This window comes from Crotalus tigris, unplaced genomic scaffold (genome assembly GCF_016545835.1).
Source record: "Crotalus tigris isolate CLP2741 ecotype Arizona unplaced genomic scaffold, ASM1654583v1 scf7180000018371.15429387391:27106975, whole genome shotgun sequence".
NCBI classification, from domain to species: domain Eukaryota; kingdom Metazoa; phylum Chordata; class Lepidosauria; order Squamata; family Viperidae; genus Crotalus; species Crotalus tigris.
The window spans coordinates 7942772-7962636 of NW_024096970.1; the positions used below are offsets into that span (position 1 = coordinate 7942772).

A 19865-nucleotide genomic window follows, 5' to 3' on the forward strand; every position below is an offset into this window, starting at 1 on the left:
TTGCGTTCTAGAGTCATCCAGCTGTCATCTTGCCAGAGTCTTATCGCATCTTGAAGGCTTAACAGATTTATTACCGTAGGAGGAGACCTCTGACTTCTTTAAGGCGAATTAATTAAAAACCACCACGAACTTAGGCAGCATTTTACAAGCTAATTTGGCTGGAGCGTAAATTTAGGGCATAGGATCACACTCCCTCCCAGGAGGCGTGGACTCGAGCACAAAGTCCTGGCGAGGGAGCGGGTGTGTGTGTGTGGGGGGAGGCAGCCCAGGGAGTCCCGGGAATCTTCGGCTCGCGTCATCGCTGCTCCCTCCCCCTTCCGGAGCCCCCTTCCCTTTCGCCAGGCGGTGGGGAGCGCTAGGACCCCTCTGTTGCCGCTTACCTACCCGTGGACGGCAAGCGGAGGCGGGATAGACTGCAGCGTAGTCGGCTCCCTGAAATAAATACCTGAAGAGAGGGAAAGGCAGCTGGCAGGCGGGCCACGAGGCTGGAGTGGAGAAGGAGCCGGCTCGGCGCCTGCGGATCAGCGCTTCCCCGTTCCGCTCGGCTTGGCGATGGTAAACTTTCTCGCTTCTTTCCCCGCTTCTCCTCCCCGTCCCGTTTTAGCCCCTTCCGTTAGTTAACCCTCTGCCTCCTTTTCCGAGGCTCCGTCCTTCTCCCGCCTTCCCTTCCTTACCTCTAATCCCACCGGGTTGGCTTCCCCAGCCGGCCACAAGTCGCCGCCTTCGCAAGTGGATTTCTGTAGCGATCAAAAAAGCAGAGGTAGGGAGGGTGTCAAGGTGGGCCCGCGACTGCGACCCTCGGCTTTGATTCCAGACCTGCCGCAACTGAGGAGCAGCCGGTGCCCTGAGCTTTGAAGGGTCCGGCGAGGTCAGTCCGTTGTCTCGCCAAGCCCAGCGCACCTGTTCTGGCTGGTGCCCACTCCAGCAGGTGTAGGTCGGAGGTTGTCCTCCTGCCTGCTAAGCCGGTGTTACGCTTCTCCGCATTGTCCTGCTACCGGCTGTATCAAGGAAGGCTTTCGGCAGCATTTTCGCCCCGGCATCTGATGCAAAGAGACCAAAAATCTCCAGAACGAGGCTGCCGCTTTAGGGCTTTGCCAAATTCACCCCTTGAAGGAGTGACAAGTAGTTTTAAATCTGCTCAGCAATGCTGCCTGCAGAAGAACAAAGGCTGGCTCAGAAGGAGGGGGCTCCATTGCAATGATAGTTTGGGACAGTCTGGGGCTGCTGTTGTGTCCCAGGGCGATTAGACCTCAGTTCCTATAATTCCCCAGCCACTATCACCCTATTGGGTGAAATTTCAAGGTATTAGACTAGTCTCAACCAATTTAGAGAACACTGCATTGGAAGAGACAGCTGTAGCCCAATGGCTTATACAAAGCAGGCATAATCCAGGCTTGAAGGCAACACTGGTTATTCCAGTGGTTAATATGAAGTGTCAGAGACTGCATTTTTTCACCACACCAAGGAACTGCCTCAACCACCTGTTTGTTATGCAGGTACAGGAGACCACTGAAGGGCCAGAGAAATTGTAATTGCTTAATTGGTGCAATTGCTCTGATCTAAGACAAAGAAGAACCATGATGCTTAGTATACCTGCTACAGTGGGGTGATTCATTCAAGCTACCGTTGAATAAAATAAGTTCTTGGTGTTTTGAACAGTCCTGGTGACCAGTAGAAATTAAGAGATAATTCAGGGTATAACCCACTTTCATATGGACTGTGTCATTTTGTGTATGGGTAAGCTACATTTATCCTGTAACAAATATTAAGGTGATATCTCAATTCCAACTCTTGGACAAGCCTAATCTCTAGTTGCAGTGTCTGCAAAGGTCCTTGCCTCTAGAGCTTTGGAGATGAGAATTATAAATACCCAACCCTTGTGGTTGAATGTGCCATCCACACTATGCTGGGGCATTAAATTGTAACTATCTATGTTTCAATAGACTTATGGATTACATGTCAAAATTTTTAGGTCAGCAATCGGTCAACCTCTATTTGGGGTATAGTTGATATGTCCTACTAGCATATCTTACCATAAAATTATGTAAATGAGGAGGTATAACCATATCTTTCTACATGCCAAAAACAAAATCATACTCCACAATATCTGAAGAGGTATTGTGAAATGCTAGGGGGTTTTTTGCCCATAGCTGTGCCTATAGTTGTCAATTCAAACAAGGAAATCTTAATGCAGAATGTGATAAGAAACAGCAGAAGCCTGATGGAAGGTGGGATAAGATAAGGGCAGCATTGCATGATCAACACTGGTGTTGCCAAATTGTCCTGGAGCTAATGTAAATTAGAAGTGAAGAAAGGGCCCACATCTTATTGTGTCATATGCATTCACATCATTTAATTAGTTTATAGTTCAATATATTGTTCAAATTTAAAAAAGGTTAATTCCGTATCCAGATTAAATTACTTATGTAAATAGACTCAAAGAGATTTATATAAATCATCTAATAATATATTCGGCGATCCTGAAAGATAGGTAGCTGTTATCCCCACATAGTAATAGGACTGTTAAATAATAGCTTGCCAAAGGTTTGAATCCAGACTCCCTGCTCAACAACGACATTCTTAAAAATCAGATTATGTGGGCTTTAATCTAATAATCTGAATTCTCTCTTTCTTCCTGTGGTTTAGGATACCTGTTGAAATAGTTCTTGGCCTGGAAATCATCAGTATCAAGGAAGAACAATCCACTTGAGAGTCACAAATGGAGAATCAATCTTGGGACTTCTTTGCAGCCCTCATGGGCAATATCAGCACCAATCAGACTCTCCTCAACAAGATGCCACAGTTGCCCCTGGAGGTGCAGGTGGTCACTATCTTGCTGGTTCTTCTGATCTGTGGCATAGGCATTGCAGGCAACATTATGGTAGTCCTGGTGGTCCTTCGCACCAAGCACATGGTAACTCCCACCAACTGCTACCTGGTGAGCTTGGCTATAGCCGACTTGATTGTGCTACTGGCAGCAGGGCTACCCAACATCTCTGAGGTGGTGGCCTCCTGGGTGTATGGCTATGCGGGTTGCCTCTGCATTACTTACCTGCAGTATTTGGGCATCAACATCTCAGCATGCTCCATCACAGCCTTCACAGTGGAGCGCTACATTGCCATCTGCCACTCCATTAAGGCACAGCTGCTTTGCACCGTAGCCCGGGCCAAACGCATAATCGCTGTCCTATGGCTCTGCACTTCGCTCTATTGTCTCATGTGGTTCTTTTTAGTGGACACCTCGAAAGCCATGTTTGCTGATGGCACTCAAGTCAGCTGTGGCTACCGTGTCTCCAGGAACCTCTATATGCCCATCTACTTCTTAGACTTCACCATATTCTATGTCATCCCCCTGGGCTTGGCCACTGTTCTGTATGGTCTCATTGCCCGCATCCTCTTCATGAATCCACTGCCTGCAACACCGCAGCATGCAAGCCGGCTGAGCAAACGCAGCAACTCCATCACTACCTCCAGCTCCATGAGCCGGGGAAACAAGGGTGCTTTGAGCTCCAGGAAACAGGTTCTTGTTTTTGCTTATTTTTTAGGTCAGGATGCACATTAGGTGTGTAGATGCATGGGAGATTAGGAAGCCTTTGCCCAACTAGTCCACTTTTTTCTCTCCTTATGAAGACCACTCTGTAGGATTTCAGGCAGAACAATCAACACAATTCATATGATTCTTTTATGTGATGATGATGGTGATGATAATGATGATGGTATGATTGTAAAGGGAACTTCTACTGCTACTGAACTATGGTCATTCCCAAATTGTCTTCAGGCAAGAACTTTGGTGTCAGATAGAAAAGTCTAGTATCACCCACCATCATGACTATTTTTCTCAAAGGTTAGGAAGCTGAGGTGATTCACCCCAGCTACCAATAATTTATCATTTGGTGCTGTTTAATACAGCCAGTCCTCGACTTACAACCACAATTGAGCCCCAGATCTCTGATGCTAAGTGGGACATTGGTTAAATGATTTTTGCCCCATTTTATGACCTTTCTTGCCATAGCTGTTAAGTGAACCACTGCAGTTTTTAAGTTAGTCACACGGTTGTTAAGTGAATCTGGCTCCCCCATTGATTTTGCTTGTCAGAAGGTTGCAAATGACAACCATGACATTGCAACATCATAAATATGAGCCAATCCTTCCACCTTCCCCAGGAAACCCAAACTCATATTAGCTTTCTGATGTCAGAAACATGTCTTAAATATACAAGCTTGATGAATATGTTAAGCCCATTTATCTGTAATGGTTCATTGTTTTTAGTATGAGAGATATTAAATATAACACAGTATGTTCCAGTAATACTCCCTGAATATGGGAGTATTGGAAAATACTGATCCAATGTGTTATACTGGTTAGTATCCAGGGCTTTTTTTCTCATAGAATGCCCAGAACGGAGTTCCGGCACCTTTTTTGGATGGAACCTTGTAGGGTAGGCAAGGCGGGTTGTATGATGTGTGTGAGTTCCGGCACTTTTTTTTTTTTTTTAGAAAAAAAGCACTGTTAGTATCAGAGTAATGCTGGGAAAATCCACTTACAAATTCCTTTTCACTGGGTGACTCTGAATCTGTTATTCTTACTCGCAGCCTAACCTTACCGTACAGATACGTTGGAAGGATTAAACTGGAGAAAAAAAAAGAATTAACCTTGTCTGCTTGAATTTCTTGTATGATATTTTTCTCTCTCTTGGGTAACATCTGCAAATTCACAAAAATCTGCAAAAAAGTAGAGTTCCAAAGACCTATTAATATGAACATCTTGGCACATGGAAGAATGGAGCCAAAGCAAAATTATTTGAAAATACTCTAGAGGGCAACCCCTAGGCTGTGCCAAGTTACTAAGTGTAGAATTGAATTTCAGTTTCAGCTGCTAAATGGAGTATCTCTTTCCTATTTATTCATTGGCTGTTGTTGTTCTGGATCTTGAAATGCTAAGTCTCTGTTCTGAGGCTTTGGATAACAGAGTCTTCCTTGACACTAGTTTCAAAGCATTCACTTCTCAGCCATGTTTTATTGAATATTTATTTATTTTTTAATTGATTCAATTTATATGCTACCCATCTGTCAAATAACTCTGAACAACTTACAGCAAATGAGGTATAATGGTTAATATGGCCCTTAAAAGAACAATATTTTATTTTATTTATTATTTTATTTTATCAGTTAAAAATAAGCAATTCAAGAAAAAGAAAACACTTAGCATACAGTACATCATTAGAAAACAATCCATTCTATAAAAGGGTGGACTGAACAAGCAACCAAAAGAAGACTTCATTTAACTGCACCCAAAATGCTAGGAGAAAAGCCAAGATGAAAATCAAGGGATCAGAAGGACAACTTGCAATCTTCTTCAAATTATATTGGAGGTGGAGGAAGTCCAAAAGGAGGGGAGTAGATGGGAGTGAATGGGAGGAGCCTAGGGGAGTCTATAGATTCATGGCAAGAGTTACTTATCCCTCACCCAGCAACCTGGGGACCAGGGAGAGAAAAGGAGAGTAAGAATCAATCAAACAAACAAGAATGAATGTTCAGCCCATGTGAGGTAGGCAACTCCCTTTTTTGCAACCCATGAAGCCTGCCCCCTGCCCTAGTGACATTGCCAAAATGTTCAACAAATATCTGATATATGACTTCCATCTGAATTCTTACTGGAGCTAAGCAAAAATTAGAATGCATTACAGTTATGGTTATGACTATAGTTATATCCAGTTCTCTGTATCTTTCCTGCTATGAAAACATTATAATAAAAAATGTCTGTTCCTATTTCTAAAAATGTTGTCTGTGCATGTTCCAAAGGATTTCAACATTTCCTTGATCCAGAACTCTGCTGTTCATTGCACTCTGAAAGTTGTGATCTTAACGCTATTTACTAAGGGTCAAAAGTCCATTCTTGTGGTGTGATATATGTCTGAATCATGTGACTATAATTAATTTCTGAGATTGTAATTTTATACACCCTTCCTTGAGAATCAGGGTCCTTGAGTTGATTGGACTAGGAAAATTACAATTAATGATGAATGTTAAGAGTTTTCCAGGCTGAGGTCTTCAGATAACTTACTTCTGTTCAACAAACAGCTCTCAAACCTTCCAAGACCTGTTACTATTTGTATCTTTATCTTCACCTTTAATAGTTTAATGGCATACTGTGAATCATATACAAAAGAGAAAATGCAATGGATGGAAGTTTCCTGATTTTTTTCTACAGTAAAAATAATTTACATTAATTTTATTGAAAACAAAAATTCCAAAGCTGAAATAAAAACAGTAGAATTTCCATAAGATTGTGCATAGGGCTTTTGCATGATCTTACCGGGCAGGTAACAAACTGTAGGGAGTTGTGATTGGTCTTGCCTTTCATCTTTCAGAGAGCCATCCTGTCAATATTGTGAAACCTCCCTGGATTCTCACATATTCCAATTAAATCCAGATGTAGGAGAGAATTCCTCCATTGGGGATTTTGTAGATCATGAAGATGAATAAGCAGAGAGGCTAGAGGATGCTGAAGAGTTGTAGCAAGAAGTATAATGACATAACACTCCAATATCCTTTATAACCTTGCAGTAAAACATGAGCTCAAAACCCACAATATAAAATTCTTCCATTACTTTACTGGTACTTTTCAATGAAATTATAAGCAGTCTAAGAATCTTTTTTATAAAAAGAAAATATTCTGGAAATTTTCAGTACAGCATGGAGATACACAGTAATACAGAGAAGGAATAAACATAGTTACCAGTCTTAGTCATATACACAGCTTTTCCTACTAAACTGGTAGTTTGGGAACATTTTTGACAATATGCCACAAACACAATCAATGTTCAGTTTTACCCCAAAAAGTTCATGTTATTATATACTATTCAAGCTAGGATTTGTTATGTAGAGACTACTTGCCAGCCAGCATATTGTTGCCAGTATATTCCAGAAAGTAGGAGATAACAATACATGCTGCAGAACAACTTGCGCTCCTGATGCTATAAATACTAGTGACCAAGACAAAAATGGATAGAATTGTTCTGAGAATACAGAAGATGATGAGACCATAGTTATAGATGGTGTAATTGAAGAAATGTTCAGCTACTAATGTGGTTTGGTTGTAGGGTAGATATGTAATTTGTGTGAGGAATGGATCTGTGCCTAATAATTAAAAGAATACCCTTACTGTTGCCTTATCACAGGGAAAGGTAGCAAGAATGACTGTAAAAACTACAGGGGGAATTTGTTTAGTGTTTTTGAGAACATATTAGGGAGAATTCTGTCTGAAACAATGTAAGAGGTGATAATGAGAAAGATTTATGAAGTTCACTGCATGAGTAAGCATACTAACCAGGTTTTTACTATTCAGCAGGTCACTGAGGAAATTATGAACAGGAATATTAAGTATATATTTTTCTTAAGAAATACTGCAGAGTGGTACAGCTCCAAATGCTACTTTCCTCTGTGATGTCTGTCTCTCTAAACACCATGCCAAACAGCTTCTGATATTTTCCTAACAAATGTAGAATGTATGTTAGCAAGCAAGAACCCTGGTTATCCTGAATTCTTCTAATGATGAAGCATACTATGATTAGAAGAGCTGCATTAGCCAACCTGCTTTACAAGCCCTCCTGGCACTCCTGATTAGAAGCAGCAAATTAGTGGTCATGCCAAGGTGGTACCCCAGAATAGAAAATTAGGTGTGTGTTTAGAACAATGCACACTACTGAACCTCTCTTTTCTGTGCCACCCAATCCTTTCTTGTGTGCTACCCCAGCTTTCTGACTTCTCTCCACCGTTTCTTCCTTTCTTCTCCATTTGCACCTTGTGCAGAATGCTTTTCTGCTAGGGTTGTGTTTCTTTTTCTGTCTCTTGTACATACCCAGAGCAATGAAGGAAATGATATCCCAGCCACATATGTATTCCTCTCACCTTTCCAGCAAAGGTTTGCACAAATGGATTGCCTTATAAGCACCTAACTTTGCTTAGATAGTAAATTGATTTTCTTCATGTTCAAGATTAAAGAGGAAAACAGCTTTCCCCTCAAAACAAGAAAGTAAAAAAGAAAGGTGTGAGCAAAGACAAGTGGTGTTACTCTGTAATTGCCAACTGTTGTATCCAGCTACGGAAAATGTTATGCTGCCACCTCTTATAAAATAGCTCTTACTGACATGAAGTTTTTTTTATTCTTCTAATTCAGAATGATTGTAAAGATTCATATGTACCTGCACACAAGCATAGTAAAAAAAAAACATAGAATGCAGTTACCAGTTGTATTCTTCAAAAGCCCTTCTGATTATGAATGCATTGCACAATAGATGTATTTCTTGTAGAAAGTCCTCAAATCTTTCTCAAAAGAAAGAATTTTATTATTATATTTTCTGATCAGCCAAAAGGAAAACATTTAGGATTTAGAGAGTTTAAAACAAAAACACTAAAATCACTCTTTTATATGCCATTTTTCTACAATGAGTCCAAATTATCTATAAACAAAATATAATTGACAGTGGCCCTCTCTCTATATGGTTCTTTCAGTCCAGGGTTAGGGAAGCTATGCTGATGGTCCTGTTTTAAAGGTGTGCAGTTAGATTGGGCATGAAGTATGACAACTACAGGTAGAAACCATATCAATGTATATCACCCATAGGCTCCTCTGGGACATGGAACCTCTAGGATTAGGCTTCTGGATTTCAGAGAAGCCATGTCACATAAACTTGTGATTGGCAAATGTTGATATCTAATTTGTGGAAATGGAGTAGAGTTAATTGCTTGATAAGGTTTAATCTATCCAACTACAGTACTTTTTAATCAAACCAATGAGTAATGCATTACTCTATGAGTAATGCAGAAACGAGGCAAGAGTCAAAAATATGTCAATGTGTATTTGTATGTGTGTATAATTATATATACAACTTACATACATCAGATCAGTGAACTCTGATATAGTTAAAGTTACCATAGATAATTCAAATTCAAAATCAACCAGAAGGGAAAAAAGATATATAAATACAACATATGCAAGACCAAAATAATCATGTCCTTTTTAAAATAGGTAAAAGCATATCTTACAAAAATATTTGCCTTTTGCAGTGGTTGGTGAGATGTTTCTGGCAGCACAAGCAAGAGAAGGAAGCCAAAAGACACAACTTAGTACAAGAATGAAAACATATATTACAACATTCTTTGTGAACTATATCACCCATGCCTAATGCAAACATTATTACAGTGGAAATCTCTACATAGAAGGAAAGTGGTGATGTTATAATATAACTACTGTATAGAAGTATCCTAGGAAAAATTGGCAGAGACTCATTTCAATCATGGAAAACAAATTCTATTTTCATTTAGTAGAACTTATACATGTGAGTGAAATCAGTGGCATTTTTATCCAGTAGAGGGAGGCTTCCCACTTCTTTTTAATACCTTGGTTATGGGTCTTAATTTTCCATTCTCATAACCCACCCTGGCACTTCTAATAGATTAGGTAAGCTTGTAAAAAGTAAAGTATGTTCTTTTAATTTAATTTTTTTCACTGCTTTTGATTAATGATATACACCACCCAGACACACTTGCTGGGATGGGTAACTATAGAAATCAAATCAAATCAAATCAATCAATAAATGTTCTGTTTAGGTAAAAACAAAAGGAAGGGTTCCAGTATTTTTAGCATTATGAATTAAAACAATATTTTCTTTCACTATTAAAAGCATCATTTTATAAAGGTCTATCGTGTTCTTTGAGCTATACAAGGAAAACTATAACTTCATACAACTAACAAAAAACCTAAAATCCAATGAACTAATTTCCTATGTGCAATATAGTAATCTTTGAGATACATATGTAGGATTTCTTCTTTAAAATCAAGGACTGAGTCTGAGGGCTAAAATACTTATTAACTGTGTGAACTGTCACTACTTTTGATTTATGTTTTTAGCCTGACAGTTAAAACTATATAAAATATTTGCATTAAATATTTCACATTATTTATTCTCTGTATAGTCTTCCATGTTTAAGATGGCAATATAATTAAACTTTTTAAATTCTTAGTATGGGGTAAGAAGTTGACATATAGTAATGACACTTAGCTCACCTAACACAGTAGGCTTAGATATTACTCCTACATGACCTTTATGGAGTGGCCATGGATTTAACATTATAGAACAGACATCTGGACTATAATAGTGCAATGAAACTTTCTGTTTTCTTTCAAGGATAGTCTTACTCAAGTCTAGTTTAAACTGGATTTGTGCAATATCTTTAACTACACTAATGCAGGACTCTGTTGTTATGTTTCCACATGATGTATGAACCCAGACACTGTTTTAAGATATTGTGTAACCTACTTTATAGAATAAACTAGGCCACTGCATTTAGCCATAATATGGTTTAGAGAGGTATATAGAATACTAGGTGAACATCATCCTTGTGTTTTTTTTAAACCTTAGTCAAAGTATCCATCACTGCAATTCAGTGGTGAGAAAAGTAAGGTTTTACACTTAGGCAAGAAAAAAACAAACACACAGGTATAGAATTTGAGGAGGATCTGGGAGCCCTAGTGGGCAACCACTTAAACTTGAGCCAGCAGTGTGCTACAGCTGCCAAAAAAGCCAAAGCTCCATCAAGAAAGTTCCAGGCTGCATCAAGAGAGGATGTCATGGTCATGTGAAGTGTTAGTGTTAGTGCCACTTTATACTGCTTTGATAAGACCTCAATTGAAATACTGCAACCAGTTTTGGTCACCACAATACAAAAAATACACTGAGACTCTAGAAAGGGTCAGAGAAGAGCAACAAAGATGATTAGAGGGCTGAAGGCTAAAACATATGACGAACAGTTGCAGGAACTTGGTATGTCTAGTTTAATGGAGAGAACTGGACACATTTAGGAGCATCAGTCAAAAACCAAAATCTCTATATCTGATCTACTTGGCTGTCAAGGTAAGATCAATGACCCTGAAATGGGGAATTGACCACAGTTTTCCAGTCTTCTTTATCCTGAAATGATCTATCTTCTCTTTCTTTGCTTGTCTTCCCTCCTCTATAAGCCCAACATTATCCTGCATCACTTAAGCCAGCGGTTCTCAACCTATGGGTCACGACCCCATTTGGGGTCGATTGACCATTTTACGGGGGTCGCCAAACAAGGCGATCCGCCATTTTCCCCCCTCAGGGGGCGCCGCTGTGCATGCACGCTGCGCATGGGGGTGCTGCCACGCATGCGCGCCACACATGGGGGGTGCCACGCATGTGTGATGCGCCACGCATGCGCGGCACGTTTGTGTGACGGGGGTCGCCGTCACACAAACGTTGAGAAACGCTGACCTAAGCAAACCCAAGAGTTATTCTCACAGTATCTCTAATAAAAGCTTTTTCCAATCATCCTCTGCCTACTTCACCCTCTCCTAGTCCTCTTCCCTGCTTCTCCTCACCCCGGTCTCACCCATCCAGGCAAATGCCTAGACAACTTTCAGCTTGATCCATCCTTCAAAGCCCAATCTTCATAAGTGGAAACTCAGTCTCCTTCCATTTCTCAAACCACTTGTCCAATCTCTTTCCTTTAGTTCTCTACATTCTTTGATCTACATTATAAAGCAAAACAATGGTTTCTTATTCCAACAATGAAAGACTTGCTTATATTTCCAGGATATACCATAATAACTCATGAAGGTAAGTGAAGGCACATATTTTCTCATTTTTCCTAAAGCCAGGCAAAGCCTGCTTGGAATATTGTGAAAACAGACTTTAGGGAATATTCCCTTCCATTTTAGAAACCAATGTCTTATTGCTGCTTCTGGATACTGCTTTGAAGCTCACTGTGAAGGGAAAGTCTGAAAACATGAATGATGAGATGAAAGAAAACAATCTCTCTCTCATTAAAGGACAGAACTTATTTAACAATATATCATCCAAAAGACACACCAAAGAGAGCAGAAGATTGTTCAGCTCAGTAACTGGTACCAATGAAAGAATGAAGCAGTTCTTAGCCACAGTTGATGACAGCATAATAAGGCTATTTCAGAAATAAATATAAAGTACCTGTGCTAGTGTTTCCAAGCTTTTCATATAATGCATGAGGTTTTTGTATGTCATTTGTAATATTGCCAAGATCCATCCTTTGTTCTGATATTCATGTTTTGAAGACCTCCTTCTGGTTTTTCATTTCCACGTATAAGTAGACCTCTCAGCCTGGGGGAAAAAATTAGAATGGAATATGCTTAATAGGAACAAGGAATTTCTTGCCCAGAATATCCTATCAATGCTAAAGGATTAATTAACAAAAAAGGTTGTGCTCTTTTTTATTTCAAGAAAAAAATCTATCCTTCCTTTTAATGAAGAAGAATTTGATCAAATGGCTTGTGTGGTTTCTCAGTATGTTGGCCAGGAGATATATAGGTAGTCCTTGACTTATAACCATTTGTTTGGTGACCATGTAAAATTATAACACCATTGACAAAAAGTAACTTATGACTACTTTTCACACAACCCTTTTATTGAGTAATCAATGTCATCTTGTTACTTAGATATTATTTCATCTATGACGTTTAGGACATTTTTTAAAAAAGACAGTCAAATAAACAAGCAAGATAATGACCACTGTGATTTGATCAAATCTTCTTCCATTGTTAAAGAGGAAGAATTTTGACTTCAACATGACTTTTTTGATGATACTCTGCCAATACCCCTGGTTGAGATGGTACTGGACGAAAAAGTGTGTACTTCAGCTATTGGCAACCTGCTATCTTCCAGATGTATTTGGCTGCAATTCCCAGATCTCCCAACTAGCAAGCTGAATAACAGAATTTCTGAGAGTAATTGTTCCAATATACTGTATCTGGCAGTATTTCCCATAGGAAATTTTCCTTCTTTGAAATGCTTTCATTCCTATTAGAAAGTATTGTGTACCTTTCTCTCAAAAGCTGAACTGGCTTTAATCCTGTTTTACTTCTGAATATACTGAAAGTTGGGAAAATCAGTTCAAACAGCTCACTCTAAAAGTATGATGTAATGTTTCTTCTTCTTGCAGATTTCATTTGATTGTTGTGACATTTCTCTAACTCCATTCAACTTCTTAGCATTGTCGAAGAAATGAGAAGCAATACTTTCAGTTAGCAATAAGCAACAAAATGAAACCCATTACTGCAATCAGTTCAGTAGGCAAAGATGAATCAATATACTATTAAATTTTTTGTTTCTACAACCTTTAACTGGGTGTCATAGGGCAGATGGAAGATATGAAAATTCAAGATATTCAGATATTTTTCTTGAAAACCTGGAGCAAGAAAAGGAATATCTGTTAGTCTATCATTATCGAAGCACTAGTTCAATGCAGAGACTAGGCTATTTCATTTCTATCATGAAGATTTCCATTTTCACTGTGAATTGTGTATAATATATATCAATAGATGAAAACAGCAAAATTATTAGACATATCAATCAAAATCTTTCAACATAGGATTAACCTAATAATAGTGTAGCCTTTACATTCTGTCTGAGGGTTGCAATATTGATGCCTAATTATATAATATTATCACTAGAAAGGATAGGACTAAACTTCTGATCTCTTTTTACCCTATTGAGAGGTTGAAGTCCTGGAAAATAGCAACAATTTGGATGAAGGAACTAAGGAATGGAACAATAGCTGTAAGCCTCTGAAAGGCCATCTGTGTGGTCTTCTAAAATCCTCCCACTCATCATTCCAAGACAAAAAAATGTTCAAAAATTGTTGGCCTTGCTGATTCCAGTGGACTGGTTACCCATCCTTGCACTCAGCTATATGACTGAAGTACCACTGGTCATTTGTAAATATCAAACATGAGACACAAGGGTGAGGTGTGTAACCAGAATGGTTTAGGCTTCATTTAAACGCAGTTTGAAATTTTAAAGTTTCCATGAACAAGAGATCAAGAGTACTGGATAGTAAGACCTGTTAGGACCTGGAACTGAGCCAACTCTGGATTAGAAAAATTTGGAAGAGTTGCATAAAACAATCTTATTGGCCTTCTATCTAATCAACTGAAAGATGGAGTTGGCAGGCACCTTTAATTCACTGAAAGGTCTGATAGACAATAAATCATAGCGAAAGTCTACTTTGAAGTCTGAGAGGTGATGATAAAACCTTGTAAAACCTTCCACATTATTAGGATGGCCAATGAAAACCATGAAATATAGCCTGGTTTATAGCAAACCCAATTTGATAAAGAAAAACTATAGAATTTCTTAGAATCATTTTGAAATTATAAAACTAAGAAGTAGACATAGTAAAACATTCTATTATGAGGACTTAAATACATTTAATCTGCACAATTGTTATGTTATTAGTACTTTTTAAATATAGCTCTCTTATAATGTGATATTCAGAGAGAAGCAAGTCTGATTTGATCTAACTTTAAACAGTGGCTTTCACTAGCTGTAGCTCAATGAAAATATATCAGTTTATATTTTGCTTTATTGGTATATTGGTTTCAGCCTCACTGAAGGAGAGGCAGCTACCTCCTGCCTTGAGGCTCTCTTCAAGAGGCCCTCCTTGGATTGAACAGTTTTCAGTAGCTATTGACCAGTCTCCAGTTTTCTGTTTCTGGGAAAGGTTATTGAGAAGGTAATAAGTCCACAATACATGAGAATCCTGAAGGATTATCTAGCTCCATTTCAGTTAGATTTCAGGCCAGGATATAGTGCTGAGGCAGCTTTGGTTGTGCTGTCTTTGGTTGTAGATGACCTATGTCAGAGCTGGGACAGAGGTGGTAATCCATCCTTGTGGTCCTTGATCTCTCAGTGTCTTTTGATACCATTGTCCATAGTATCCTTCTGAGCCAACTCTGTGGGATGGAGTTTGGGAACACTTTTCTATGGTGGTTCTCTTCCTTTGTAGTTCATTCTAGTCAATGTTAGGGGGATAGGTCATTCCCTCAGACTCTCCTTTGTGGGTTGCTTCAGGGTTCTCTCTCTCCCCTCCTTTTCAGCATCTATATGGGTGAGAACATTTCCAGTTTGGTGTTCGGTATCTTCAGTATACTGATGATCAGTATGCTGATGATACCCAAGTATATATTTTTATTCTGGGCCAACCAAGAGAGCCTGTTGAATGTTCCAATGCCTGGGAGCTGTGCAACTTTGGATGGGAGAAATCATCTCTTACTCAATCCTACCAAAACCAAATGACTGTGGGTGTTTGGGCTATCCAGATTCAGGGAGGTTCCATCTCTGAATTTGCACTTCCCCTTTTAAGAATGGTATGCAATCTTGGGTTTTTCCAGTGCTCACAACTCCTACTCAATGCTCAGGGGACAGTTGTCATCAGGAAGGCCTTTGCACAGCTTCTTCTGGTGTGCCAACTGTGCCTTTTCCCTGACTGGGAGGAAATTACTGTGGCCTTGTGTTCACCACTTCCACATCATATGAAGCAGTGATGAAGATTGCATACAAGTATGTTTTGGAGTAGATAAAGAAGCATTTTTATCTACTCTAAAACATATTTATGTGCAATCTTCATCACTGCTTCATATGATGTGGACGTGATGAACACAGGTCCACAGAAATAATGTCCAATCTAACATCTTTTTTTTTATCATTAAGCAGATTCAGAAAATGCTTATTCTCTTGGCCAATGAGTCCTGACCAATCACATGAGGGAGGGATACATGCATCCATTCCTAACCAAATTGATACCAAAGTGATGTGTTGTGAATCACGATTCAAGTTATACTTGCATCATTTTATTTTATACATACATTACATCATCACACAGAAATACACTAATGGGTAGAATTAATGTCACCAGGCACATTTGATCTTTGCCGTCCTGCAGATGCCTATGAGAGAGGTTGATGTAATTCATTAGATAATGAATTGTCACTATTTTCTCTATTGATCACTGCCTTCTTTTCTTGCTCATGATATTATTCAGTAATGTTTTTATGCACATCTGTTTGTGACACTGCTAATCTGTTCTGGTTTGAATTCCCATCCAAAGGTTGCTATTGATATTTGTCAAAAATTGAGGTAACAGCCACATACAAGCCTCTGTAGAGATTACTCCAATTCTCCATAAGATCTTCCAGAAAGTACCAAAAAGTGTTGAGAAGACACAATTTCTTGAGTTTTAGCCCTGAATTTAATGCCCTCCCAATTTACTCAACAACTTTTCTATTGATGCAGCTATCCTGCTTATAACTCAAATAAACCTCTGATCAAGCCCCCGAGCCTTTTCCTTTTATTATAGAGAGAAATGACTAATTAATAATTAAAATAAAACAAAAGGAGTTTTCTCAAAAAATCATCCACCATCACTCAACTAGTTATCCATTAATGGATTTTCTAGTAAACATATTAAGATATTGAAATATCTGAGCATTTCATTTCAGTGGTTGATAATATGGAAAGAAGCACTAAGAATAATTTTTCTCAGAGCCCATAGATTTGCAAATTCCATTTTGAAATTTTAATGATAGCAATTATACGCTGGCTGCAATGAATATCTTTAGATAAAATGTAATTAGCCATCTGTTAAACACAATGCAGATTCATTATCCTCATGAATCAATCTTTCCAGCAGTAACATACTCTAGATTTTTAAAAATTTTGTTGTGAGTCTCTAGGTGTCTTTCCAATACTTTATTGTACTTGGAGACTGGAATAAATTCTACCTTGTCTTGTATGTAACTCAGCCACCATAATTTTTGACAAATTAGTCTTTATTAATAGCTTCCTAGCTTTCCTGACCCTGCAGCATAATTACGTATTAGCATAGTATAGTTTTAAACATAAAATTTGTTCAATATTTAACCATTCTCATCCTCAAGAAGGCCTCACAGGAGCTGAAGCAACAGATCTTTGATAATAATATCAAGAGCAACCTGAGCACAAGTCCCTTGTTATTTGGAACAGTTTGATTGGAAAACCATTCTCCAATGTCAGTTTTTACTAACACTTTATGTTCTTTTCATAGATGGGTTTTCCCCATTGCCAGACCCAGTACACTGATCTCCAAATTATTGGAGAAAAGGTTTAGTGCCCATCTATGCAAGAACACATATGCCCTTGTTCAGTAGGTGAAATACAGTAGAAGGCTTCACACCTGCTTCTGTACATGCCATTTTCATTAGTCTGGTGGGCAAATCTAATGTTACTCCTTCTAAAGAACAGTTATGATAGTTTGGAAGAAAAGAATTTCCCCTCCTTTTTAGATGATAGAGCTCTGATCTTCAGAATGACAGTCAAATGTTTATTCAGTCACAATTTCTAGTTTTTTTTTAAGTATTGTAGCTACTTTGTTAATGTTATATTTATGTGTGCATTTGTGTGTGTGTGTGTGTGTGTGTGTGTGTGTGTGTGTGTGTGTATTTTCCCTCTACTATAATTAGAATCTTGAAACTGCTACCAAAGATGTAAAATTGCTTTCTTTGTCTCTTTGTAACTCAAAGGTGACCAAGATGCTGGCTGTGGTGGTGATCCTCTTTGCCCTTCTCTGGATGCCATACCGAACCTTAGTGGTGGTCAACTCTTTCATGGACCCTCCCTACCTGAACAGCTGGTTTGTCCTCTTCTGTAGACTCTGCATTTATCTGAATAGTGCTATCAATCCAGTCATTTATAACTTGATGTCCCAAAAATTTAGAGCTGCCTTCAGAAAGTTATGCAAATGCGAGCAGAAGAGAACTGAAATTGCCACACAGTTTAACACCCCTGTCTTCTACAGCACCATGAAAGATTATTCTCATGACACTTCTGAGCACAATGTAACAGAACACGAAGATCTCAATGGCTGCCCTCCAATAGCCAGGAAAAAGTAATATTTCCAAATAAACATGGCACATAATCACCGACTTTGGTTGAAGAAACACCCATGTGGATTGTTTTAGGAATATCTGATCAGCATGCTAAAGATCTATTACTCTCTTTTCTGCATTGGGATGTAACATTTTCATATAAAGTTATCTAAATTGCTGCACCTGAATGCTAACGTCAAATATTAGTTGTGACCAAAATTTGTTGTGGTACAATGAAGTCTCTCACTTTTTTGAACATTCCTCTCTAACAATAGCAATCACTGGCTACACTCTGTCCTTTGTATTCCCACCAGCTCAAACTTGCTGTTGTCTATGCTTTTGGAAGAAGAGGATCTGGAATGAGAAGCTCCTGTATTTGAAACTTTTCTCCTGGATCAGGAAGAGGCATTTATGGGATGAAAAGCTAGGCAGAAGAGACCTCTCTATCTTTCTTTGGAGCCTGACGTAAATAATTGGATTAGATTGGACCTATGGTCTTCAAATGTCCCGTGTCTGTTCTAAATTCTGGTTGAAATAGGGAAATGTCTCACTGATGAAAGTGGTAGATATTCTTGCAGAAGAAATGGAGACAAAGAAAATTTCCATGAATAAGTCTAACTCTTCTGAAATGTCTCTCTAGGTTTCATGCACTAGTTTAAACATTAAACTATGTATCTTGCTGGTTCAAGTGAACTATACCATATTGAGCCTTTCTAGGACTTTCCATGGTGTCTGTTGGTTACTATGGATGCTTTTACAGGACATGCTCTAGAGCAGTGTTGGTGAACCTTTTAGAGACCGAGTGCCCAAACTGCAACCCAAAACCCACTTATGCATCGCCGGGTGCTGGGTGGGCGTGGCCACTGAGTGGGCGTGGTCACCGAGCTGTCAGCTCATGCTCACTTGCTCACTCGTTCACTGTCCGCTCTGACTCGTGCTTGCTCTCTCGCTGTCTGCAGCAAATGCTGCTTCCGCCAAAAGTTGCTTTTTATAGTCTCTCGCCTATTCCCAGACTGTGCATGCATGGAGAGCTGTACATGCATGGAGAGGAGGAGGGAACAGCTCGGCCAGCAATGGCTCGCGTGCCACCAGAGACGGCTCCGCGTGCCGCCTGTAGCATGCGTGCCATAGGTTCGCCACCATGGCTCTAGAGATAAGGGACATGCTTCCTTCATTAATTTGTGATGTGAAGATGTTTGGATCCAAAGTAGCAGAAAAAAGTGTACTTCAGCAAAAGAGATGCTGATAAGGTCTTCAAGGTCACTGCAACTCAAACATCTATTTTTCTGGTCTCACACAGCTAGTGTACTGGCCCAGGAAAGAGTGCAGCTTCTTAAAAGAAGATCAGCAAATGCCTACTGGATCATAGACACCTTTTCCACTTCAGATCCAAATAGCTGTAAACCAGCAGTTTAATAATACAGGATTGGGGTATCAGCTACTGTTCCTGTTTGACTGAATATCCCTTCTAAATACCTAATTTAACTTGTAGTTCTAGGAAAGTCTGCATTGTATGATGTGTATCAGTGGAATTTGTACCTATTTTGTATGATACACAGTATCCTGGAAATCAGATAAGTGAAGATTCAAGTTTGTTTCCAAGACCATTGACTCATCAATAGTGCTAAACTGTAGTTTGGCTTAATAGGAGTCACTCTAGAACTTAATAAAGATAAACATCAATGTTCCTGTGGTAAATTTCAAGGTGTAGTTTCAATGTCTCTTTCAGCTTCTCCATTATCATAGGGATGGTGAAGAACTGGTTGTAATATGACTAAAGGTTTTCTTGTGACATGAGGATCATTAGTTGTAATAAGTTCATTGCACTATCCATCTCTAACCATTTTCTATATTTCCAAGCAATTAGTGGCAGTAGACCTTACAAGTCTGTGACTGTATTTGAAAAACTAAAGATATCTGAAAAAACAGTCCATAACAATTAAGTTATTGTGACCTGTAATTTTACAATTACTAGCACTAATGATCTTCAGTGATTTATTTGGCAATGGACTAACCATCAGTATTTCTTTTTGGCTAATAACAATATGAAGAACAATAAGAATAATACATTCCTGGTTGCTAAAAATGCTTTAAGAGTTTGATTTCACTATGGTAATTGAACA

At 38.9% G+C, this 19865-nt stretch overlaps 1 protein-coding gene across 1 annotated transcript; it reads left to right on the plus strand.

The window, feature by feature from the left end:
* The first annotated feature begins 211 nt into the window (after positions 1 to 211).
* Positions 212 to 18325, plus strand: LOC120311856 (thyrotropin-releasing hormone receptor-like). The gene is made up of 3 exons (XM_039351929.1): positions 212 to 555; positions 2647 to 3520; positions 17398 to 18325. Exons 2-3 carry the CDS (start codon positions 2720 to 2722, stop codon positions 17764 to 17766), a joined length of 1170 nt encoding a protein of 389 aa, XP_039207863.1. The 5' UTR covers positions 212 to 555; positions 2647 to 2719; the 3' UTR covers positions 17767 to 18325.
* Positions 18326 to 19865: the final 1540 nt, after the last annotated feature.

What these genes read in the sequence shown, in the direction of transcription:
- LOC120311856 (XM_039351929.1), top strand. Translation starts at nt 2,720, where the DNA reads ATGGAGAATCAATCTTGGGACTTCTTTGCAGCCCTCATGGGCAATATC. An exon ending in CTTTGAGCTCCAGGAAACAG is followed by an intron (nt 3,521 to 17,397) that starts GTTCTTGTTTTT and finishes TGTAACTCAAAG; the next exon opens with GTGACCAAGATGCTGGCTGT.